At 37.7% G+C, this 26,909-nt stretch overlaps 1 protein-coding gene across 1 annotated transcript in view; it reads right to left on the reverse strand.

The window, feature by feature from the left end:
• LOC150083146 (netrin-1-like) overlaps positions 1-26,909 on the reverse strand; it is a 283,410-nt gene that overhangs the window by 75,382 nt on the left and 181,119 nt on the right. Inside the window, exon 2 of the mRNA XM_090377071.1 lies at positions 12,364-12,552. Coding sequence (XP_090233197.1) covers positions 12,364-12,552 — 189 coding nt within the window. The remainder of the gene's footprint in view (positions 1-12,363; positions 12,553-26,909) is intronic.

Raw genomic sequence — 26,909 nt, forward strand, 5'->3', positions numbered from 1 at the left:
AGGTGGAATTTTCACGATTAAAAAGAATTCCAGAACTAGGGCCATAAATACAGAGGTTTAGACTAGATTGTAGAAGGATTTCTTTTAGCCAGTGATAAATTCAAATGTCAATTGGATAGGTACCTATATGAGGTGGGAAGCATATAATTTGAATTATTTTCTTCTTTTTTTTTTTTTTTGGTAGTGCAGCCTGTGGCTTCCTTCCATTATATGGCGAATACTATTACTATAGTACCTGATCGATATATGCAGATATTACATTGCATGGACAATATTAAGAAAAAACGGCTCCCAAATTGCTCAGAGAAGTGATCAGAATCAGAACCTTTCGAAACTACAATCAATCATCTCCCAAATCAAATGCTCACAACAGTCAGTATGGGGAAAAGTAACTTTATTTCATCAGAAATTCCCGAAATACATAAATAGGCTTTGGACTGATGATGTCTTAAACGTCCCAAAAGCAATCCTGAGCGCACTATATTGTACTGGATTGAGACATGCTAACAGCGTCTTTCGAGCGGAATCATAAACTGGGGCCCATAATCTAATTGAGATCTGATCGAAGCTCGGTATAGGTGAAGTACAGTATAAGTGAAGTAGAATACAGATGGGATCACTTCAAGTATATTCAGCTTTTTCATAAAGATAGTTCGGGTTTGTAGTGTATGTTACTGGAATGCCAGTTTGATGTCAAAACTCATATCCAAGAGTCGGATATTGCTGATAATTGGTATCGGATGTAGTTGACGCTTTTTATAAAAGTGTATTATTGGAAACCGATAGACGATAACCATTACGTGAAGTCCATGACACTGTTTTATTTATTGTGACTGCAGCTGTCTTTTAATGGAACGCGTATTCTGGGAATGGCAAGATATTGCAAGGTCATCGGCTAAAGATAGATATCTACGTTACCTGGAATTACCTGCGCTAAACTATTTATTCTAATAGCAAAGAGTGTAGCGCTGAGTACCGATCCTTGTGGCACATCATCTCTTTGGACAAGAGATTGCGAAACAGCGCTACGATAACTCACTTGAAAAATTTTATTTTTAAGGTAACTCTCTGTGGTCGTCGGGAGTTGACCTCGGGGTCTTATGGCATACAGGTCTTGCACAATGCCATACCGCCAGGTGGTGTCAAATGCTTTTTCAATGTCCAGGCATACCCCGACAAGATGTTCACTTTGGATAAAGGTGTTCTGTATGTTGCACTTGGCATTCACCATAAGGTCTAACGTGGATCGATTTTTGAGAATCCGTTTTGATTACAACTGATGATCGAGTGGGATTCTAGGTACCATACAAGTCTATTGTGTATTATCTTTTCTAATGTTTTGCCCAGACAATCCATGCAAGTCTATAATTTAACCTTAAGTAAAAGCTAGTACTGTTGAATGACGCCATGAGCGAGGATAGTAACTTTCGGAGAAGAACCGATTCAGAAAAAGTAATAGGAAGTTTAATGCATTTTGTCTAGGACTCTAGGTGTTGCAGCATCGGGTAATAAATCCCATCAGACTCTAATGTCCCATTTATTGATTTATTTAGAGCATTTTGGAGTTACAACATTGTAAAGGATTGATTATATTGAAGTGATTGTCTTGTGCTGATTTTCTGTATGATATTCCAAACTTTTAACCTGTAAGATAATGCATGGCAGGGTTGCCAAAGGCTGGCAGGAAACACCAAGTACAATATGTAAATAACGGAAGATTAAAAAAAAAGTAACAACTATAGCTATATTCATTTTAACCCTTTAAATCGAAAAGAACAGTTCTTTTAATTAACTTGATTTACATTATTCTACAGATTTATTATTATATTTTTTTAATAATTTTTACTTTCAAGACTGTTAAAGCGATTTCATCTTTTGAAACGATGACATTAGCAAATGGGCACGCACACTCTTTCCGGTATAGTAGGATAAGTTTAAAAGACTTCTATCCACTGTTGTGCCTCTTGACAGCCGTGAGATGTACAAAGTGGATTACTGAGATCATAAATATTTTCCCTGTCCACCAGGTGATAATATCTTACCCTGCTTCGTTGGTGTTTTATTTACACATCCTAGAGACGTGAAAAGAAACTTCACGTAGAGTTCCGCAGCACATTTATGTGCAGACATACGAAAAAAAAGAGCGACTGAGAGATGGAGGCAGAGCTTCATAAATAGTACTGTTTTTCTCTCTCTCATCCAAGATAAGCGGCTTCCCACGACCACTGGCACGTTCGAATCTTGTAACTCCTTACATGCAGAACAAAAGCGTAAGCTTCAAAAGACTTCTCAAAATCAGTTATTGAAATTATTTTTATTTCTATGCTACAGGGTAGTAAACCGCGAATGAAAATTAAAAACAAATATTGTTTTTATTTTATTTATCTATTTTTTTTATTCTTGATAACTAATCAAGCCAATGTACTTCTTTAGATACCAAAAATTAAATACGAAATTTATGATGGCAATAAATATATTCCAACAACAACAATCATGGTAGTATGTTCTTCAACGAACCATTATTTGAATCCATCACGTATACTGGTTAGTAATACTAGTGACAAAATGATTAAAGGAGATAAGTTTATAGCAAAAAAAAAAATCTTCATTTATCCATACCTTTCAATAATTTGTTTAAATAACTTCTTTAAATTTTATTCAAATTATCCGTTTCTGCAACACCACATGGAAGTTTGCTCCAGCAATGAAGTACTCTCTACCGGAAAGAAAATTTTGTCACATCTATCCTGCAACCATCCTGTCGTTTCAATTTAAATTTATGTCCCCTCATGTCTTCTGAGAAAGAAAATGTATTCCACCACCATTTAGATCCATCTCAACCCACTTAATTCTATAAAAAAAAACTTCAATCAGGTCTCCCCACAGGTGACTAGTTTCCAGAGAAGCTTCAATTTACACAGGAAAATTTTTCTCGGTAGGAGTACTCTTTTGTGCCCCTCACAAACTAATCTTATTGCTCCTCCATGTACCAATTCCAACAGGTTCACATCCTCCCTAAAATGAGGCTTACAGAACAGTATGCAGTACTCATGATGCAGCGTAACAATTGCCTAATACCACTGGATAATTATCTCTTTGTTCTTTCTTGAAAAATTCCTGCACATCACTGACAGAATCCAATCAGCTGTCCTAGCAGCCTGCCTAAACCGCTCAGAGAAATTCATGTCGGACTGTTCACCTACTCTATTTTTTTTTCAGTCTCCACTACTTTGTGTGTCGTGCTATCCAACTGGTGTATTTTTCTGTATAAAAAGTTATTACTGGGGTTTCTGCTACCCAAAATTGAAAGGTACTGATAAATGCAGTACAGAAATTTGCATTGTTGAAATTTGCAGTGTTGAACCTCAATTGCCACTTTCCAGCCCATCTCGTTAAATTATGTCTTACTGGAGTAGCACTTCCTGATTACTGCCACTAACAAAGTTAAACTTGATATGCCTTCATCTATATCGTGAATAAATATTAAAAACAATCACAGATTCTTCGTCGAATCTTGAGGGTCTCCATCAATAGCATTAGCCCACGAAAAGCAGTGGCTATTAATGGCCACTACTTTTCATGGACCGTCTTCTGCTACTTAACCATTCATTATTCCATTAAAATAATTTTCTTCCAATGCCACATTGCTCCAATCTGTGCAGTATTTGTTCATGTTGAACAATATCAAAATGTTTACTGCAAAATCATAACTTATATATACAATGCTCAAAATAATCAGGGGTAACTGCACAACCTATTGGACAATCCACTATGTCATAAGCATGTGACGCAGTAACAGCACAGGAAGTTTATGGATTGATGTGTATTTGTAACTTCCTATATATTTGCTCAACAAATAGATAGAGAAAACAAATTCAAAAATTACAGTCTTAAGGGGGTATAAAATTTGAAAAGTAGTTCAGATTCTGGGTGCTGGCACCTCGTTTCGCAGAGATGAATAACCGTAGATTTACGTTCGGAGAAGCGACCGAAAACCCCTATTTTATTGGTTATGATTTGGAGCTGTTTCTCAATGGAGTACAAATTTTGCAAATGACTTGAGTTTGCGAGATCGTCTGGTACAAACGTTTCTACGGTATTTGAAACATCCTTCGTCATATTATTTACAGGAATAGCAAACGAAGCAGCACTAACTATTGGACCTAGAGGAATACTTTCTTCTTGAAGGGATGAACAAGATAGTACCTTTCTAAACGTACCTGTAAGGTTCTGCGAAGTAAAATTTTGTACTAGACAAGTCGCTGTAAGCCTAATGAATGTAGTTCGCCAAGCATGCCGTATCATCACGTGTTGATTGCTTTATCTGCATTGAGATTACCACAATTAAATGTTCTTTTATGTTGAAAGCGTTACGGATGAATATCTGAATGTATTAGGGATGTTTGCCTCAGCTTTGATCACTAAAGCTGAAGCAAAAATCCGTAACACGTACCATGAATATATCCATATACATTGGCTATTTGATCATATCCATGTACACTGGATATTTGATCATATCCACGGTATATATGTTTTGACAAAACCCATATTGATTGTATTTCATGAGGCGTTTTGTTTGTAGACAAAATGGGTCGCTTATGAACCATTTTTTTCAATAATTTGCTTAAGGAGTTGATAGGTGATAATGATCGGCAGTTATTCAGGACTGTTCTTTTCCAGGTTTGAGGAAGGCTGAGACAAAAAAAAATGGCTCCACGATTGCGGATATGAATGTTCTAATTTAATGCAAACTTGTCTAAGCTGCCGATATCAGCCAAACTCACTCTGTGATGTTGAACAGTCCATTGATGAGTTTTTTCCTGACTTATAAGGGAATCGCAGGATGGCTTTGCAAGGTCATGGGTAACTAATTTTATTAGCTACTTTGAAGTTGTTATTAACGAATTGGTAGAAAAGAATAGTTTTAACACCAGTCACGTAGATTTCCGTAAGGTTTATAGTGCTACATGAGTGATTACTGTATAAATTGTGTAAGATGGCATTAGGGAAAAAGTACTGCTACAACTACTGTGGGAAAAAGGTTTGGTTAAGTGGCAGAATATAAAGTAATTATACATGGCCACTGTTCTTCATGGACTAATGATATGGGTGGGATCCCACATTCTAAGGCGGTAGACGTTTTTAATATTTATTATGAATACTGATGTTCAAGTAGTTAAGTTATATTTAATTTCTAAATAGTTTGGTTATCATACAGAACGCTTCTTCAAGAAGACCTACATAAATTGTTTGGATGGGCTGATAATGTAAGGCTTTATATATGAGTATCAGTAAACATAGAATAGCCACTTTAGCTGCATTTGACTTAAGATTGTCCGATAATGAAAAGGGAGAGTAACTATACACTAAAATATGTAGCTCTCTGAATAGTTACTCAACTAGGACCGCTTACGTGATTCTGTTAGTGATATATAATAACTTTGTTAGTAAAGACAAAGAAATGATTACTCTATATTATGGAATCATCTCTTTGTCTAAAGCAATGGTGAACCACATCAGTAAACAAGCATACAAGCTTGGAGACCACCATTTTAGAAAAGACGTGGATACAAGAAAAGAGTGGCAAGATTGGTTAAGGACACCGTAGGAGCTATTTTTTTTTTTAAATCAAGAGCTTCTTGGGTTCTATAATCTAGTATTTCGACCCAGACATCTGAGGGGCGACCTGATTAGGAGTTATATACACTAAAATATTATTTTTTGCAGGTCCAAGGATTGACCATGTCAAAGAAACGCTGTTACCAGAATTCATATATGCAATCAAATTCATGTGCAAATAAAGATAATATCATATCAATACGGGTTTACTTTTGCATTTGACAGAGATTGCTTGCGAAAACCACAATTTACTCCAAGATTGTGAAAGAAATGGACGTATAAGCTCAGAGAGCAGCTTCAGAATGTTCATCCGCGAACATTCTAACTATTCAGAGTCCTCATTTAAAATAAAACAATCGCAATACGGAAAGAGTATGACCATGCATTTATTCTCCCGAAGAAGCCAGGCACTGTAAGCCAGTATTACGTCGCATCGAGGGTTGGCAAAGAACAGAAACCACATACAATTGTTGAGACATTAGTGAAGCCGTTTGCTATGGACATGGTTGAGTTGAGGTATGGTAAAGAAGAAAAACAGAAAATTGCACAAATTCCATTATCAAATAATACGATTTATGACCAGATACGAGGCATGTCAGAAGACGTGTACAGGGTGGAGGAAATCAAGGAAAGTCCTGCAAAAATTGGTTGACAATTGGATGAACCAACTGACGTTTCCAACTGTGCACAGCTTCTTGTTTTTGCTTGGTATATACATCAGAATGAAATTAAAGAAGAACTTCGTTTTTGTAAGCCCTTGAAAGAAACAAACAAAAAAAAGCAGTAGGTGTTATTAAGAATATACTCAAATGGCCTTTCATGGGAACTAGCAGAAGCAATCTGTACTGATGGTGCTCCTGTTATGCTGGAAAAAAAAATCAGATTTCTCCGCTCTAGTTCCAGAAGTTAACTCAAATGTAATTACCAGCCATTGCATTCTTCATTGCTATGCTTTAGCATTGAAGACACTTCCACCTAATTTGAAAGCCGCTTTTCGATGTTTTTGTTAAGTTGTGAATTTTATCACAGAGAAGCACTGAATCCCCGTGTGTTTAAATCTTTATGTGAAGAGGTTGGATCAGATCACGCCGTACTGCACCTTCATAAAGAAGTAAGATGGCTATCCAGAGGAAATATTTTACTTTTTATGTGAAAAAGAATCCACTTTTACTTCACATTTCAAAGATCCGAACTTTGTGATTTATCAGGCGCACCTTACTTACCTTTCTGATATTTTTGGAATTCTTAATTCACAGTTAACATTTTACTGAGGCCGAAGAAAATATATCAGATCATTTCAAGAAAAATTGGCTCCTCTTTAGGGAAGAGGGGTGGAGTCTGATAACTTTGCACATTTCCAATCTCTTGATGAATTCACTTCGAATCTTAATATATCAACTAGAACTGAAAGTTTAAGAAAGCATTATAGTGCATTTGAAAAAAAAAAACAGTTGGAGGAATAATTCCTACTGATCAAATGAATAAGGTTTGGTAGTAATAGAGTAGTAGCGGATGGGTTTTAGGAGAATTGGCGATTAATGCCATATTGCTCCATATATGCCGTCTGTAAATTCGGTGTGTGTTCTGAGGTAGATTTTCTGTTTGCTAGACGAAAACCCAGCTTTCGGGAGGAAAAAACCATGCTATCTTTGCCTGAGACCTATTCAGTCACTCTGTGAAAAAGGCCCATAAAAATTCCTCCCGTCATCGACCGGATTCGAACTCAGGTCTTTTCCATCTGGTGTGGGGAAGACGGCGATTCTTCCAGTAGTGCTACCCACGAGGGCATATAAGGTTTGGATACGAAACCCTTTTCATTTTGAGTTAAAAAAAAAAAAAAAATCAGCGACAACGATCCAGTGAAAGACGAGCTAATTGATCTCCTCAATAACGGAAACTCCGAATTGATTTTCAATCAATGAAGTTACAAAATTTTTGATGTCGGAGAAGCCTATCTCATTCTTACTAAATGCTTACAAAGCTTTAATACCATTTATAATAACTTATCTCTGCCAATCATATTTTCAGTTCTTTCTCAATCAAATTAAAAGAAAAACTAACTGGAGGCTGAACGTGATATGCGGGTATCTCTTTCAAAAACTGTATCAAGAATAAAATTGTTGGTTGACAAGAAACAGAATCGAGAGTCTCATTAATTTGTTTGACTGTGTTCTGATAAACATTTAACAACTTTATGATACTAAAAAATGTTACGTACCAAATAAAGTAATCTTCATGAAAAATTAATTAATCTATTTATTTATTTTCATATGTACGTATGCATGGTAAACTCTAGGATTTATTTCCTTTCGTATTGAATAGTGGGTAAGAGAAGGTTTACCAAGATCAGGGGGTACAGGACCGAAAAGGTGAGAAAGCTTTGATCTAGATCTTTATTCCTTTTGTTTGTTTTTGTTATGAATCTGAGTAACTTATTTTGTTATATTTACTTATATTTAAGAATTATTTGTGATGTATTTTTATTTATTATTTTTATTTATTTATTTTTGCTAGTTCAGAGAAAATGCCAGCCTTTCACTGTATGGCTAACTATATTTTTAAAGTTAGCTCTTAATAGCTCTAGCATTAATATCTGTAGATAACAATTTTGTCATAATCGGACAAGTTCGCTTATTTATTTTATTATTATTTATTTATATCTTTAATAATAATAATTATTATTTAATTAATATTTTTATTAATTAAATAATAATAATAATAATTATTATTATTATTATTTATTAAATAGGTGGTATTTAAATGCTGATTCTCAGCCAGTTCTTGTTTGGAAAGAATACACTTCTTACTATCAGAGAAAAGGATCACCGTTATCGTTTATCTCCCGGATTATGCTCGTCCACATGGAATTCAACTGCTCGATGAATTCCTTCAAAGCGAGAACTATATTTGGCGAATCAGACCTCCGGCCTTTATTTGGATTAAGCATGGCTCAGGTGCTTGAAGGAGACATATTGGGGCACATTGATTTCTTTTATAACAATAAAATATCTAACTCTAAAATTTCTTAAAGAGCGATTTTTTTTACACAAAGCCTTATCACCCCTATAAGCATAAGAACTCGTTGTTAAAGTTGTTCAGTTGTCAGAAACGATCATACTCTTTACTACTATAATATCAACATTAATATAACTCACAAAGAACTGTTTTATTAGTTTTTCTAAGCAGCATTATTTGCTAAATTATCAATTATATTACCAGCCAATCTCCAACGCATGACGTCTTCTAAAACTCCTTGAGAAGGTACTCCTCCTCGTTCTAACTAAACAACTTCTTCCCTATCAGTTTCCTCAAATCCATTACTGCCTTCCTCATAGATCCACTGTGAATAACCTCTTAGCCGCCGTCACCAGATTTTTCCTCTCTGCGTTTGAATCTCGAGCAAAGCTTGCAGTCACCTATGTAAACAGCGAAGCAACTTTCGACTCTATAAACGTTTCTGCAATGCTGAAGCTACTTACAGACCATTATCAGATCAAGGGAGACACTCTACAGTTCTCCACGTCCCGCCTTTAAAATAGAATGCGGCTTACATTCCATAGGCAAATGTAATACGAGGCACAAGAACGATATATCTCATCAGGCGTACCATAGGGCTGTGTCTTATCTGGGTTCTTGTTTATAGTACTTATCTCCCCACTTGTTGAGTACAGGTATGATGTCTTATGTTATGCAGATGAATGAAGCTCCTCACACTGACTTCTCCACACGATGATCTTATGATAACAGCATCAATTAATAATATACTCCCGGAATCCAAAAACTACCTCAACCAGTTTGGATTAAAAATAAATCCAGAAAAGTCTGAATTTACGATATTCTCCTTAAAGAAAACGCCTCCTTATATTCAGCCAACACTGTGTAATTCTCCGATCCCCATCGTCAATAAGCATACTGATCTCGTGTTTTTTTTTTATCCTAAGCTCTGCTTCAGTAACACTTGGACAAGCTGCTCATTTAGGCAGCTCGAGTCCGATGGATTGCCATACAGCATTTTCATTACATTAATGAAGTCACAACTACCAGAAAATATAAAAAACCACGGTATACTCTCCGCTTTTAATGCTGCAGAGGTATGAGAGTCTGCTGCCCCTAGCACAAGTAGGCCACTTTTTTCTGCTGAGTTTTGGCACTTAAAATGGACCACAAACAAAGAAATTTCCTACACAATTAAAGACAACTGAAATGGCCAGTTTGATACAAATTCACAGGCTCCTCACGCTGATTAGAGCGAAACGCCTTACCACGACTGTCAAAACAATCGTTGGCAAGTTTTTGGCACCATCATTCTGGGACTTGTGCTCTTGAAAAGTCCCTCAGCCTTCCCTCAGAGCGACTCCTACTCTGTGCCCACGTCTCAGCCGTCTCCACCTTTCCGACAGGTTTCTGCCTTTTAAGTCACTCTAATGTGCCCAGCCTTTGCATGCTGACCTTAATAAGTTTGCTTGTGACAGGGAATATAGACACCACATCCTTGAATTGTACTTCCTTCTCCCTAATTATTCTCCTCGAAGCTCGCCTTAATGACGCAAACCAAAAATTCCAAATGACATAACTTACTTTTCTAAGTTATTTATTTACTTACTTACTGGCTACTAACTTTTCAACCTGTACCTTCTTTGTACATTGTGTTGTATGACTTGGAGTTTTATACTTTGAGTTTTAAGCTGTATTTCCATATGTTTAATTTATCAATGTTTATTACTATTATTTATCCATTTCTCTTACATATTGTATTATCATTATTAACCCCTGACCTGGTGTCTGCGAAGAGCAATATATGAATCTGTATTATTATTGCAATAAAGATTTATAATTTGAATTACACACAATACTGCATATATCTTTATAAGTTCTAAGCGGTGCAGACAGGTTGCCAGAATATTCCTGGGATTTTGTCAATGTTATACAGGAATTTTGCCAGAAGAGATAAGGAGTAGATTATCTCGTTGTTTAAGAAAATCGTAAGCCCAAATCTTAAATATTGCATACGGGTATGGAAGCCTCGTTTTAGAATAATATTGATCTGCGAGAACGGGAGCAGAGATGGGCAACGAGATTAGCGAGGAAAAAAAGGTATTTAAAATGGTCGAAAAAAGGCTTCAGCTCTGCAAATTGCAATGTCTAGAAACTAGGCATCAGCGAGATCTAAATTGAAGTGTGAGTCTAAATTCAAGTGGCTTTGAACGGATTGAGTAAGCTAAATGCTGATAGCTTCCTTCCTCTTGCTCAGTTTACTCACGTGAGGTGGACACAAATTTAAATTTAGGAAAGATGGTTATAGGAAAGATGTGCAGAAATTTACTTACAGCCAGTGGGTAGTTCGAATAAATTTAAGAGGAACTATTAGAGAGGTGATGTAAGAAGTTTCTATTTTTGGTGATGCTGTATAAGTTTGCTTTTCGCATGATTTTCCACTACTAGTTATGCAGAATTGTTTTTTTTTTTTTTTTTTCAGTTATGAGTAGTCATGATTATGACTCATAAAAACAGAGGCATATTTATTTTTTTAAAATGTTTTATCCGTATAACTGAGTCGTATAACAATACCACGTTTCCACAAAAGATTGATTGTGGAGGCACTTCGCTATGCCTTGGTATTGCACTATAAGTAAAAAAGCACGGCACCACTCGCAACATATCTTGCTATTTGTTTAAAGTGTATGCCACTACACAGACACGTCCTACATTTCTATGAATAAAGAAAGAATTTTATTAATTATTATAGTTTGGTAGTGGAGTTTCTTAGGTATGCACCGTGAAGATCTTAACAACCCGGTTAAGTTATAAACGCACAATACGTGAGAAGCAAGATGGCGCAACAGTTGAAATAAACTGAAGTCAATTCAGGACAAAAGCGCCGTGCTACCACAACTCTCCAACATGAGGTTTCTGGCCTAAACGTACTCGTTTGCTATTTTATTTTAAACTAAATAAAACAGATTAAACTAAAGATAAGATTTATTTCTTTGCTTGGTTTTGTGATCCGAATAACTGTGTCGACTTTATCACTTCCATTTTATCATTATATCACTTCCACAAAAGTGATATAATCACATTGAACCTGAATTTATATTGCAACTGGGGGATTCCTTGTTTTGCGCGAAATAATAATAATACATGTTGCATTATCGCCTATTCGTGCAGTGTTGTGTTAAGAAAGGCATTAAAGCTGTTATGCATGGTTATCTTGGATTCTCATTCCATATAAAACTAACTTAATGTTATTTAACTCTGAATGGGAAGTGCAACAAGCTCACGCCTTGTCGTGTTGCACAGGAACAGAAAAGGAACAATTTGGATTGGGTTTAAAGAGATTCGAAAAATAATGATGATATCCATAGCCTGCGGATTTTCACTATCTGTTTATTTATTAAGAAAACCCCAAATAAGTTAAATTCCCTAATTGTTTTTAGAACTTCAACATTTCCTTGTTCGATTGAGTTTGAAGATTTGTGTTTAAGGGCAGTGTTTATAATAAAGTTGTTAATTCCCCTTCTTATTATTGATTTACAAAGATCGATGTTGGAAAAAGAGAATAGAAAAAATATGTTTGTGTTTGCAGTAAATATTCTTCATGTTGTAATTTTGGCAATAAGCGAAATGCACCCACAGTTGCCTAGAATAAAATTATTAATAGACACATTACTAATTTGATTTTTAAAATATACTCTTTGTCGGTCAATAACTGCTTAGAAAAGGCTCTAGAAATTATTTTTCTCCTACCTTTACACGCTTTACGGTGCGTAATTGGCTTGGTTGTATCCCTATAATAACCTTCTTTGCAGTAATGGCAGTGCCTCCCTGCCGTATTATGGCGGCACTTAAGACACACTCCTCCACTTTTTCTTCCTGAAAGCTTGAAGAGTTCCATGTTGAACCTGCATCTTCGAGCATGTAGATTACAGTTGCAAGCTGCAATTAGAAACAAAATCTTTATGCATATCTATTTAAGATAAATAAAAATAAAATGAGGTCGCTCTAAGGGCATTAACTTTTTTTATGTTCAACCAAAAAATTTTAAAAATCGTTGGAGTTTGTCCAGATTATCTTTAGTGAGCTATGATGCTAGTAATAATAACAACAAATATCGAAATATCAAATTTTAAATACATTTAAAGAAATTTAAGATTTTTGAGGAGAGTTGGCCTTATTAGGAAAGCGTGTTTCCAATAAAGAAGTCTTCAGGTTCTTAAAAATCAACAGAAATGTATAATATCTAGCTGTTATAAATAACACATTTATTAATTTAAAAGTTTCTCATTTAGCAAAGAAATTAGCTATTGGCTAGATTAAGCAAGATTAAGGATAATTCCAATGATAACATCATCTTAAGCAAATCTAAAGCAATTCTAATTCAACGATGCTGAATTCTCATCGTCATCTCCCTTTATAGGCGATTGGCATATAAGTCTAAAACGCCTATTGTCTTCATTATGTCCTTCCGTCAGGATCGGTCCGCCTGTCCGCATTTAATAACTCGACTCCCAGTGAATGGCTTTTCATGAAATTTTTCTATTTATAGAACGATTTTTCAAGCCTTTTCAAATTTCAATAAAATTGGAACAATAGAAATCGGGAAGTTGTTTGTTTTCATATATATCACATAGACTATCTATGTATCGTATATTGCAGCTGAAGCACACTGGATATCAAGTTTATTGCCGTGCTCTGATTGAAGGAATTAATGGACAATATGGGGAATGTGCAGAAACAAAATGCTCTCATTTCATGCATAAAACGCATATTTTTTTTGCTAGTTTTATTATTATTTTTTAATAAATCATGTATTATTATTTATTTATTTATTTGATGGGCATTAGCCGCGTTAGTAAAATGATTTATTTGCTAACGCGGCTGATATGTAACGCACTACTTATATCAACTAACTTGTTAATAACAGAAACAGAATATCAGATTGAGTGCCGGGACTAAATTAAATCCTTGACGTAGCCGAGTGGTTACGAGTGAGATTGCAGTAACACACGCTCTTTGAGTGGACCGTGGTTTAAGTCCACGATTGCTAAATACGATTAACAATTGTATTCATGATTTATTATTATATGGTATACAAATAAAAACATATTTTTGATAAAGCCGAATAATGGCGATTATATGCATTGATATTCAGTCCGCTTTTGATGCAGTTAATTTCGAATCGCTTGGGGATGAGCTTGACAATCACTTCTGCGTTAATTGCGACCTTCTCTGGTTTCTGAATGCACTCCTCCGCGCGAGGACAGTTGCCCTCGAGTTTGGCAACCAGACAATAACCAGAACAATTAGTGTGGGTGTGCAACAAGGCAGTGGTCCTCTATGGTCTGTTATTCATTGCTGTAATCATGCCATTGGCGGCACGATAGGATATGATATGCTAATGATCTCAAAGTGTTCATCCTCATCGAGTGTAATTCTTCCTGTCTGGAAACTTCCAGCTTGATTCACAGTAAGCTAGCTAACCTTGGAAACTACATGTGTTCATTCGGCTTCTCCATAAATCCAGAGAAGCCGAATGAATTTCAAGGAGTAAACCAGTGGTTTACTCCTTGAAACTATATCCAACAAATCTTCAGATCATCATTGGAAGTAAAACAATTCCAAATGTACTTACCCACACAGATCTTGGGGTTATTTTTTATGGCAAGCTCTCCTTCCGTAACCATCTAGATGTCCTGTAGTCACGGTTTTAGAAGTTTCGCTGGATTTCAAAAACATGACATCTTAATGTTAAAGATATCTCCACAGTACGGAACTTCATCAGTGCAACCGTCTATTCAGTGATCCTCTACGGCAGAAAAAACTGGGCATCGCGGCTCCCATGAATGTAAAAAAATCTACTCCTCAGAATTCTGGTTGCTTAAATGGGCATCAACCAATCTTCGCTCCCTTGTGAACAATGCACCACACTCAGCAGCCTCACATAAATAGACTTGTCTACAAGTATTAGCAGAGAAGAATCATATCATCTTAGCATTGAAAATATTCGCCGGCGTTATCTCCGAGCCAAACATCGGGGAGCAATGTTCTTGGCGCGTGCTACCATCTGGACCCGAAACTCGAACTTATCTTTCACAGCAACAGATTCTGCCTAATGGACAGGTTCTTACCTAAACAACCTCTCTCCATCATTCTGGAAAACGACTGAAATCCAAAAAGATTCCCCACTGATAAAAAGTATCGTGAAACGATTCTCCAGTCTTCTTCAATCCAGGATATCTAGTATTGTATAAATGTCTCAAATCTTCTTCATTATTGTTTTGTACAAATGTCTCTTTTTCAGTTTAGAGTGCATAATTTCTCATTTTTATGTTATATAATTAACCTTTACTTTATTTGTATTTTTTTATTATAATTAACTTACCTTACATTGCTAATTCCTGGACATCTGGCTTTGAAGGGCTTGTACAACAGTAGTATTAATTTTTATCGTTGTACAATAACGAGTATTTATTCATCTATTTATTTAAATTATAAATGATTGTTGCTAATGTTTGATGTTCGCAATAAGGCCATTTCTGCAGAAATGGCCTTATTGCGAACATCACAGTTTTTTATATTTAAGTAGAACATCAAACGAAATTGTTGAGAATTGACAGAATCAGTGGTTTTATTTTAAATTTCCGGTCTGGAATTCGGGTCAAAATTTAGCCAATTATATTATACATGAGAATGACTGTTGTAGTCATACTTTAATTCAACGTTAAATTCTCTCTTTTTTGCGTATAGGATAGACTTGATTTCTCTTTCTACCCAGCGAAATATAAGTAGGAGTTTATCAGTATCTGATTAATATGACTGGGAACTTAGCAATAACGTTGTCCATTGTAATTTCATAACCTTTCTTTTTTTAAGAAAACCACTGACCCTTCTTCTTAATGCCATTTCTGATGTAATTTAATATCAACTATAATCCTTATTTTTCTTAATGTCATTCTCATAAAAGAAAACTGAAGTATCTGAAATATTTACTTTGTAAAAAATGCAGTATTTAAAATTTTCATAACAGTTACAGGGAAATGTTCATTGAATAGACCAGTGTCAGGCGGGGTACGGCAATCAAAAGGGATCCCGTATTACTAGCGGACTCCAAAACATAATTTTGTTTTTTTGTTCTCAATAATAAAATATTATGATCGATAAATCAAATTGGCAACCTCCCTTCAAAATTTGTCCTTCAACGTTTCAAAATATAGTAGAACCTCAATAAATCCGGCTACCCCGATGACCTAGCACTGCCTGATTTTTGAAACTTTCGATTTTTTCAAGATTATGCATGCAGTCTTCAAGTGTAATTCCTCTTTCATTGGACAAAACAGTAGCCCAATCTCTGCATTGCCACAGAACGAAAGTTGACTGCCTCAAGCCAAAATGTTGGCTCGTACTGGTGAACTGGCTGAGTAAAGTGCTTGCCTAAAAATTAAAAGTCAATTGGATTCGAATGCCACCTCCGCTATGGGTCTTGAAATTGTCCAATATTTTAAAATATCAGATGTAAATAGTGCGACATGATTTCACACAGTCTTCTCCACCGGGTGGAAAAGACCCAAGTTCTAATCCCGTCAATAACGCAAGGAATTTTTAAGGGACTCATTCACATGGAGTTGAGTTAATCACTCAGGCAAGGGCAATGTGGTTTTTTTCTTCGTAACTCGTGTAGACGGTCTAACAGAACGCCCAGAGATTATACGCAATTTATGGACATATATGGACACACATATATGGACATATGGACACACAGGGGTGAATAAGGTTATTTTGGGGTATGTATATGATAAGTTTTTTTTTTTTTTTTTTTACGTGACATGTTTAAGTTCCTTTTATAATTCAATGTTGCTAATGTCATCCGGGCATCATCAATATCATTTGTCGCATTGACCGTCCAGTTTTGAACAATACATTAGTACGATAACTTCCAGAGTTCGTCAGCTGTAATTAATGGCGCCTTTTACACATTAAAGGCATTGCATGGCTTCATACAGTCCTTCTTTTACTGCTTTATTTGCCTGCTAACATTTACAGACGTTATTGGACGTTGTACTTTGCCGATCAGCTTGACATGCTGATTGTATACGTTACAATTTTGTATGTAAATTTTCAAGTAAAAATCTGACCAGCCTTTCTAGGTGGGGACAGCGTATATAGTATAAAAAAAGTTTGTTTTTAGTGCATTTCTGGAGAAGGAAAAGTCGGATTAACAATAAACTTCAGCGCATGTTTAGTTGGGGCCCAGTTCTCTCCTCTCCTATGGTTCCTCTCTAATTGTTTTTGTGAATTTCTAATTCACAAAAACAATTTAATAATTTGAACGGGCTCGTTTCAAAATTTTATAAATTTTTATAATATTTTTCCGAAACTTTTTACTAAATATTATGTCGATAGGTTAAATATATTTCTTCTGTGCATCCCTCCTCACAGAAATACTTACATGGTAGGGGAAAAAATAAAAGAAAATACTGCTACATTGCTATACATATTGTTACAAACGCATTCTGTTTATCAATATGATACGTATATACTCAGTGATCACTGAATTGGGACCACTTACCTAATAACATGTTGGGCACGGTATAACAGCCGCTTTTCGCCTAGGCATTGACTCCACTAGACGTCTGAATACGTCCGTAGGGAAATGAGGCGTATAGTGACGGCTGCATCTCCATGCACCTCACTTCCTGTTCCAAAACATCCCACAGGCGTTCAACTGGATTGTTGAAGTCAAGAGAATTTGCAGGTTCGCAATCGAGATGGTTGATATCTTTACTGTGTTCCTCGACCACTCGTGCACAGTGCGAGCTCGATGACACTGTGCTCGAGGAGGGCGCTGACTCTATTTAAAAGTTACAGCTGTCAGTTACAAGCTCCGCAAAAACGATAAGTGTTTGCCTTTTATTTACATGATTGTTGTTTTATATTGTACTTAATACGTAGTCATATAGTTATAGTTACGCTGGTTATTTTTAATTTTAATTTAGATAAAGAGTTTTTGTGGATATTACTTACGATAGGTAAAACCGTTATTTTTGTGTTCGATTTTTGTAGCCATTGTTTTTGTATATAGGGAATTCAGTTTTTGTAGGGAATTCAAATTTTTTAATTGAGGTAGCTAGGTAGCTCTAACGCATAATTATATAGTAATACGCTTCACTGTTTCTATTTCATAGTTTCTATTCAAATACTACTGACATTTAATTTATTGATTTTATTAATTTAAACTACCATGCCCCGAACTAGAGCAGCAAAGCAACGGGCACAAAGTGGCAGGAGTGTTGTGACTCGGGGGAGAACTGAGGGGGGCGATTCTCCAACGCGTCACAGCCTAAAAAAATGTGCAACTTGTGAAATGTTTGCCGAACTCTCTGGAACGGAACATGATATTGCCATGGGGGATGTCTTTGTGTGTGCGCGATGTAAGGAGTGTAAGGAAATCAGGCGACAACTCAGCGTTGTTATGGGCCTATATGAGAGTTTGAGGGACAGGGTGGATGCCCTCGAAGGAAATAAATTGAGGGGCCCATCAAGCTCTCAGCTGCCCACATCAACGCCAGAGCTTGCACTTGGTCATCGCGCAACACAGCGGCAAACCCCAAGGCAGAATGCGCTGGTCCCACAGGAACTATTAGTTGTTGGTGACTCTATTGTCAGGGAAACGGGGAACATGCTATGTAAAAAGGATAGGTGGAACAGGACCAGGGTATGTCTGCCAGGGGCAAAGGTTGATGACGTTGTAGAGCGGATATCATCTTTCAAGGGCACAAAAGGTGATATAGTTGTACACGTTGGCACTAATGATATTAAGAGTAGGAGACCGGCAGAATTACTCAACAAGTACAGGTCACTGTTGAAAAAAAGCCGAGAATTAGAGTTGAATTTGAAAGTGTCTGCAATTCTGCCCAGACACGATAGGAGGGAGTATATGATGAGAGCCTTGTCGATCAATTCGGCCCTGGAAAGATTGTGCAAGGCTCAAGGGGTAGAATTTTTTTCAGCCTAGACTGTACTTGTTAACAGGAGAGATTGCTTCTACAGGGATGGGATACACTTAAATAGAAAGGGTGCAAGAATATTTGCTGATGCTATCGAGGCAGTGTTAGGTGGGTCGGAAAACTGCTAGCTTGGGGGGATACAAAGACTAATACTTTAACAGTAACCGCAGGCAGAGGTGAAGGTGATTCTTGCACAACTTCTATTAGAATAAGAAGCGACCTGGAGCGAGGGGTGTTGGGGGTTTCAGGGACGGATGGCAGTCATCCTGGAATAGTTGGGTATATGGGATGTGTTAGGGTAACAAGGAATAGGCATAGGAGCATGTATGCTTGCATGTATACCAATGCTAGAAGTATAGTAAATAAATTTGATGAATTTGAAGTGTTGGTCAAGACATCAAAGGCGGATATTGTTGGGATAGCAGAGACGTGGTGTCACAAAGATATAAGGAATGCAGAACTGGAATTTGGGGAGTACAATGTGTACAGAAAGGATAGACAGGACAGAAAGGGAGGAGGTGTTATGCTGTTAATTAAGAAAAACATAAAATCAAAAGAAGTGCATCCAGTTGATATAGATGGACAGTGCACTGTTGAGTCAGTTTGGTGTGACATAAGCACTGCGAAAGCAAAAATAAGAGTAGGAGTGTGTTATAGGCCTAATGACTCGAATGAGTACAATGAACAATTGTACAGAGAAATAGAGTGGGCCAGTAAATCAGAATGTCTTATAATGGGGGATTTTAACTTCCCAGATATTGACTGGAACTTGTGGGTTGGTCACTCACACACTAGTCAGACTTTTGTGGATTTATTGGATGATTGTTTTCTGCAGCAGCATGTTCGAGAGGCAACCAGAGAAAGTAACACTCTTGATCTGGTTATCAGCAGTGATCATTCGTGTATTAAGAATTTGCAGATAAAGGAACCACTAGGTGGCAGTGATCACAGTGTGCTGAAGTGGGATTTACTCAAAGAGGTAACTACCGTCAGGGGTAAAGGAAAGGGTTTTTGCTTCCGTAAAGGGGAGTACAATGGTCTCAGACAGTTTTTAAATTCTGTACAGTGGGATCAACTGACGATGTTACAAACAGTAAATTCTAAGTGGGAAGCATTCAAAGAATTAATCGTGGAAGCTACTAGACTTTTCATACCGATGAAGAAATATTGTTCAAGGTTTAGGCCTAAATGGTTATCAAATGAACTAATGAGACTCGTGACAGAGAAGAAAATTGCATGGGATGCATATAAATTATCAGGCGACGCAGAAGCCTGTAGCAGATATAAGCTAGTCTGTAATCAGGTCACAAAGGAGGTTCGGCAGGCAAAGGCGGATTACGAGAAATCTTTGGCAAAAGATGCTAAGAAAAACAGCAAGGATTTCTTTACTTATATAAACTCTAAAAGGAAGGGGATGAATATGATTGGTCCACTTGACATCGATGGTTCGACTGTTGATGATCCTGCTCAGATAGCAAACAAACTGAATGAGTATTTTGCATCTACATTCACACGTGAGGAATTATTACAGTTTGAAAATGGAAGAAGGTTATCAAATTGTAGCAGTGTGCTTAATGATTTTGTAATAACTGAGAGCAAAGTGGAGGAGAAATTGTTGGAGTTAAACATACGAAAGGCACCTGGGGTGGATGGGATCTATCCAGTTATATTAAAGGAGGCGGCAAAGCAACTAAGCAAACCCTTAGCCATAATTATGAGAGCATCATTGGACTCAGGGGAGGTTCCCACGGACTGGAGATGTGCAAATGTATCCCCAATTCACAAAGGAGGTTCGAAGGGTGACACGAATAATTACAGACCAGTTAGTTTAACTTCTGTTCCGGGTAAAATAATGGAGTCACTGGTTAAAGATGCATTGCAGGATCATCTAGACAAGACTGCAGCAATAATTCAGACACAGCATGGGTTTGTTAAGGGAAAGTCTTGTCTGACAAATTTGATTGGTTATTATGATGTGGTCACAAAGGAACTGGATGCAAAAAATAATTTTGATATCATATACTTGGATTTCAGGAAAGCTTTTGACACTGTTGCGCATGGAAGACTACTGTACAAATTGGAGCAGAATGGTATTAAGGGTAAGTTGCTACAATGGATAAAAGGATGGTTAAGTGGGAGAAGACAGAGGGTGGTAATCAATGGGTGCTGCTCTTCGTGGACTAATGTTATTAGTGGAGTCCCACAGGGTTCAGTGTTGGGTCCACTGTTGTTTTGTATATTTATCAATGATATTGATGAAGGTATATCAGGCTTAATGTCGAAGTTTGCAGATGACACGAAGGTTGGCAGGGTTGTTAATGACAGTAATGGCAGTGTGCTACTGCAACAGGATCTAGATAATTTGGGCAGATGGGCTAAGACCTTGACAAATGCAAAGTACTGCATATGGGTAGAAGTAACCCCAGAGAAACGTACCAACTGTGTGGTACTACACTTAAGGTGGTAGAAAATGAAAAAGACCTGGGAGTAATTGTGCAGTCAGATATGAAGTTTTCTGAGCAATGTAGACAGGCTGCTAGGGCATGTCATGGGGTTTTGTCAATGATATATAGGAATTTTGCTAGCAGGGAAAAGGAGGTGATTGTCCCTCTGTATAAGGCAATGGTCAGGCCACGCCTTGAGTACTGCGTACAGGTCTGGAGGCCTCATTTTAGGAAGGATGTAGATTTGCTTGAGCGTGTACAGAGAAGAGCAACACGATTGGTGAGGGGAATGAAGGGATCCTCTTACCAAGAGAGGCTTAAGTTCTGCAAATTGCAGTGGCTGGAGACTAGGCACCTGCGCGGTGATCTGATTGAGGTCTATAAGGCCTTGAATGGGTTGAGCACGCTGAATTCTGATGGGATCCTCCCACTTGTTCAGAATACGAACCTACGGGGACATAAGTTCAAATTAAGAAAGGATAGATGTAGAATAGATGTGCGGAAATTTGCCTTTAGCCAGCGGGTGGTTAATTGCTGGAACAAACTTCCATCTGTCGTTGTGGAAGTTGATAGGTTAAATAAATTTAAGGAGGAACTGGACAGGCATTTGGAGGGTATGGTGTGATTTTTTTTTTTTTTTTTTTGGCTGATGCTGCATAAGCTTCTACACTTGCTTTCTTGCATCAAGTGCCACTACTACTACTACTTCTGCTACTACTACTACTACTACACTCGGCATTATCGTCTTGGAAGATAGATACCGTTTCTGTCCCGGAAAAAATGCAATATGGCTGGGTGCACGTGATCTCCTAAAAGCTGCTGGTAGACCTCACCAGCAAACCGTTGGTTCATATGCATCAGAGAGCCTAGTGCATGTTAGCAAAACATGCCCCATATTAAGAAACCACCGCCACCTACCCGGATAGTGGGCACTATGCACGATGGGTCCATGGACTCGTGTTACTTGAGCCAAACACGAAGGTGTTCGTGGTGTGTTGCACCAGATATTTAGACTCATCCAACCATCGCACTAGTTTCCGTCCTTCAGTGTCGAACCAGCGCGTTGCTGACACCACAGAATTTGTCGTCGACGACGATCAGTGGTGAGGAGTCTTTTGGGTCGTCTGCTGTGGAACCCCATACGTCTACCCCTTTCAACTCCCCTTCCCTTGGCAGTGGGGAGAAGATAAGTATCCGTCCCCTCCCCCAGCCATCCCCTCCTTTCGCCTGGTGAGGCCCCTCAAATTCTAGCGCTATCCCTGCCGCGATCACTCCACGTATATATGCTTTTTTTTTTTTTTTTTTTTTTTTTTTTTGTCCTAGCCACTGAAATCTCAGGAAATTAGGTGGCAGGACCTCTCAGAATGACTATTTTAACTACTGGTGTACCTGGTCTGCCTCCACGGGGCGAAGTGCGGGCAACGTCGGGCGTCTGGCGGCTAAATGGCCAGAGGAACAACGGTACATAACACTACACGTAAACAATACCCATATACAGTACAGTACTTCTAAATCTCTGCCCTTGACCGTGTTCTGTATCAAAAGACAATATATACCACGCGGAGATGGGGGAAATCCCTGGTGCCGCTTGACCCTAAACACACTTTACGTCTGAATGTGCCGCGGATCGTCATTTGGGATATTGTTCCTGCATTTCCCATATTGTATGGCGATTTTAACTGTCGCACAATGACCTGCCGTTGAGCATGTACAACGCGCTACAGCCTTCTCTCACCACGAACATACACCTTGCTTAATCTTTTATAGTTTCGTCGGCGGTAGGTGGCTTGATCCGTTCGACACCATTCTTTGTACTCCTTAACTATAGTGAGCCGTGAGCAACCGACAAGATGTGAAGCATCCGACACACGAGCTCGGAATGGAAAATCACCAGATTCTGTGAGTACCTTGTGATGAAGGAAATCACCTGCGGGAGATTCGACATTCCGGTTAATAACTCGGGAACCAAGCATTTCCGGAACTATGTTGATATAAAATATTTTTATTGTCTACATATGAGGAACTCATTCCTGAAGTTTCGCCGTCTATTTTTGAGACGCCCTGTATACACACAGTCAGGAGCTGTGACATTGTTTTTATTTCAGGAGCTGGGACATTGTCTTGCAATAGGACTCCTAATAGTAGTTAGGGATTTAATAAACAAGATTAAAATAGAGTAGAATAAATAAAATAAATGTTCTTTTTATACTGTAGCACGACTACATAGGTCGGAATTTACTTCTATTCATTTTTAACAAAGATACTATCTTTACCATATTCAACAATGCTGCAGCTTAATTTCTTAAGCTGCAATATTGCAATTTGTTTTCTTTCTTTCAATATTCTTTCGTTTAAGGCTAAAAAAGACATTTTAACCATGAACGAGTTATATTAAATTAGTTTCGATTACTTAGGCGAGATAGTAATTTTAACGAAAAAAAAAAGGTGTGGGGGGGGGACTAAGTTAATTTAGACAATCATATAATTCAGAAAATCAGCTGTGTATTTGACTCTATTTTTCACTGAATTCGAATGTGCATACCAACAAACGAAAAAACGCTGACAGAATGATGGCGCATAATGACTCCCAATCTGTGAACAAAACCCTTCTACAATTTCGTTTTAAGCCCGATAACTAAGATAGGAAACTAGATATACTAGTATATTTTATTGACGACTGTTTGCTGAGATCTGTTAATGTTCTTTCCTCAATAGGACTTCCTTCAAACTGCTGGATAACAAAATGCCATAAACGTTTTATATGGCCTCGCCATACAAATGTTTTCCCACCACTGGGATGGCTGGAATTTATTAGTAGGCTCACCCACAGAGAAAAAGCCATTCCGTCCTACAACCAGACGCCTTTTCTGCATCAATAGTGTGCTCTAGGTGTGAAGCAACCTGGGAGGTGGACAGTGTGGAACCAAGTTTCTCAACAGTCGACCGCGAAAGCTGAATGTCAGTGCATAAATGATCTTAGTAAGAAGGAAAGAATTCAATAGCGATAATGAAGTGGCTTTGTGTTCACTTGGTACATGTTCTTAAATGTCTTGACATATGACCTGCATTATAAAACGAAAGAAAAACGAACTTTTTTTCTTAAATGGGAAATGGTATGTGATACGTTAAAGCCAGAGTACGTTAACAGGACGAAAGCGAATGAAAAGTTAATTCGGTTGTAAAAGAAATATCAACGCTTTAATATCATCTATAAAACTGAATTAGTCGATCATCTCACTAACTGAAATATGACAATGAGAAAAATAAATCAGTATTTTATTGGGGAGGATACGCTCAAACTAAAGACACGCAATTAATTCAAAAGTTATTAATACTTCGGGAAATTGTTTGATTTATTGGTGCAACGGCTACTAAGGTTGTAATGCATCTTTTACAGTCTTAGTTGATACAGATTTCGTTTATTAAACAGGTAGATTCAGATAAGATGGTATTTGTTTATAATTTTTAGGTAAGGGTAAATATCATTAATCTCGTTGGTCTCCCAGAATCTGCTGTAATTTAAGTTGATTAGTAGAACACAGGTGTGACAAAACGCTATTTGTCGTTCTTTTATGTATAATGGACAATCGATGATAAGATGTTTTACCGTGAGTTGTGTTTGGCAGTTGCTGCATAATAGTGGATCATTCCGTGTAAGTTGATAACTATGAGTTTGGTGAATATGCCCAATTCGCAAGCTACTAAATTCGAGTTCTTCTCTCCTATTCCAACGCTTGATAGCCACCTCGTGAGCATTCTTAATCTGGAACAATTTATTGCTTTTGTGCTCTTACCAAATGGATAGCCATTTTGCCGTACTAGTAATTTGTATGATGAGTTCGTAATCGGTGTCTGGATATCTGATGATATGATGATATCTGATGATGAATTCGCATTCTTTGCAGCAATATCTGCTTCTTTGTTTTCTGTGATTTCAGGTATACAACAGAAGATTGTTTTTGCCTGTTTGTATAAAGCTGCACAAACTTTATTCGAATTTCTTGTTATTATTCTTTGTTATTTGGTTTTTTTAGGAGCAATAGCAACTAAGGCCATATTGCTCCAGGGATATGCGGTGGTCATTCCCTGAACTTTCTGCCTCCTCCGTATTTGGTGGTCACGGGCTCGAACCAGGTGGGCAGGAGCAGCAGTGCTACGCACTGCTGCTCCTGCCCACATCCGACCAGCACGCCTTCTTCCAGTCTTCTAACACCCAACTTGCATGCTCTTTGCACCAGGCGAGTCTTTTACGTCGATGGACTTTGGTTAGGAGAGGATGCCGTAGGGGTCATATGCTGGTATAACCCATACGTGCGAGCGTGCGACGCATGGTCATGCCAGATATTGTTCCGGGTTGGCCCATGTTGTACTGGTAGTGAACTCTTCAACAGTGCTGCGCCTGTTCGCTTATACGAGCCGTCGGACCCGGCGCTCACCTCTAACATCTACCTTTCGCTGACCTTTGCAGTTTTGCCGTCGGGTCGTTGTTTGACCATTTTGACGCCAGTCCTAGTACACTTTAACTGCGGCGGCTCTCGAACACCCCACCAGTTCAGCGGTTTTGGGAAATCGAGGGACCAGCTCGTCGGGCACCCACAATTTTTCTTTTATCAAAGTCCGATATATCCTTCCTTTTACCCATCACGCTCGAAATTTTACTGCCTACAGAACCACTGACACTTTATCTATACTACGTAGGCAACTAACTCTGCACTCTCGTATCTCACGTTGTCGCATTCAGTTTTCATAAGGGTAATCATAATTCAGTGAGCACTCAGTGTATAAGGATAGCTTACAATTCCGCAGTGTAAGTGCTACACTCCGAAGGGGGGCTGTTGAGACATTGTAATGTTTGGTAGAGATAAAGCTAGATCAAGTTTACTGTCTGTAAAGTTAATTCAGCTTGGAACTATCGGTGTATATTTGGGTGAAACTAGAATATCGAAAAGAGTGAGCCGCAGGAATAGGCACACTTTGGGCTGTGCTGTCCAAATTGTGGCCCCGAATCGTGGAGACAGGAGCCATGCCACTAGAGACCAAGCCCTTCTTCTCTGGTGGTAAGGTAAAGAAAGGTAGATTTCCTTTCTGGGTTCTTACTTTGTCTTTAAGCACAGAACCACTATAGGTAAATAAAAGAAAAAATGACACTAGAAAAGACAGGAAATTATATCGCTTGGATAGAGGACTCTATATATCGCTGAGAGAAAATCATTAGCCACTATTCTTTGGCACTTGGGGTAATACATCGCAAATAGGCAAGGATTTATTCCTTGGGTGTTGTTTATCCCTCTACGTTTTCGGGTAAAATGCTTTGAAGTGTTCAACTTTCTTTTCCTCGAGTTTTGCAGCAGTTTATTTCTACAAAAATCAACGTATTTGAAGCACCTGAAACAAGTAATCATATTTAAAAGGTTGCAAAAAATTTTACCAATTAATCCCGGCTTGACCTAAATTCTGTATTCTATAGCAAAAATATTTCGCACAGTAATACATCTATGAATCTTTTCGCAATATTCTGAAGTATATAGGTTTACAAGGGGAGGGCCAGTTGAATTGTTACAAATACCATTATGTTTTGCTATTGTTGTTATGGGCGTTTGATGGCGCATAAGCTGCTTTGGCTATAATGCGCCTTTTCATTTATGATATAAAGAAATGAGAAATTTCGTAAAGTCAGGAATAATTAAAAAGTCCAGTTTGCTCGAGGAAGTTGAAAAATTCGCAAATATTTGCCTTTTCACCAATGAGATTCTCTAAAGTTATTGGTTTGGAAAGATAAAGTGACAACAGGGTTGAAGTTCTGTCTTGTTTATAGTAGGGACAGTCAATGAGAATGTGTTTAACA

This window comes from Mastigoproctus giganteus, chromosome 7, assembly GCF_048544385.1.
Source record: "Mastigoproctus giganteus isolate SK-2022 chromosome 7, ASM4854438v1, whole genome shotgun sequence".
NCBI lineage: Eukaryota > Metazoa > Arthropoda > Arachnida > Uropygi > Thelyphonidae > Mastigoproctus > Mastigoproctus giganteus.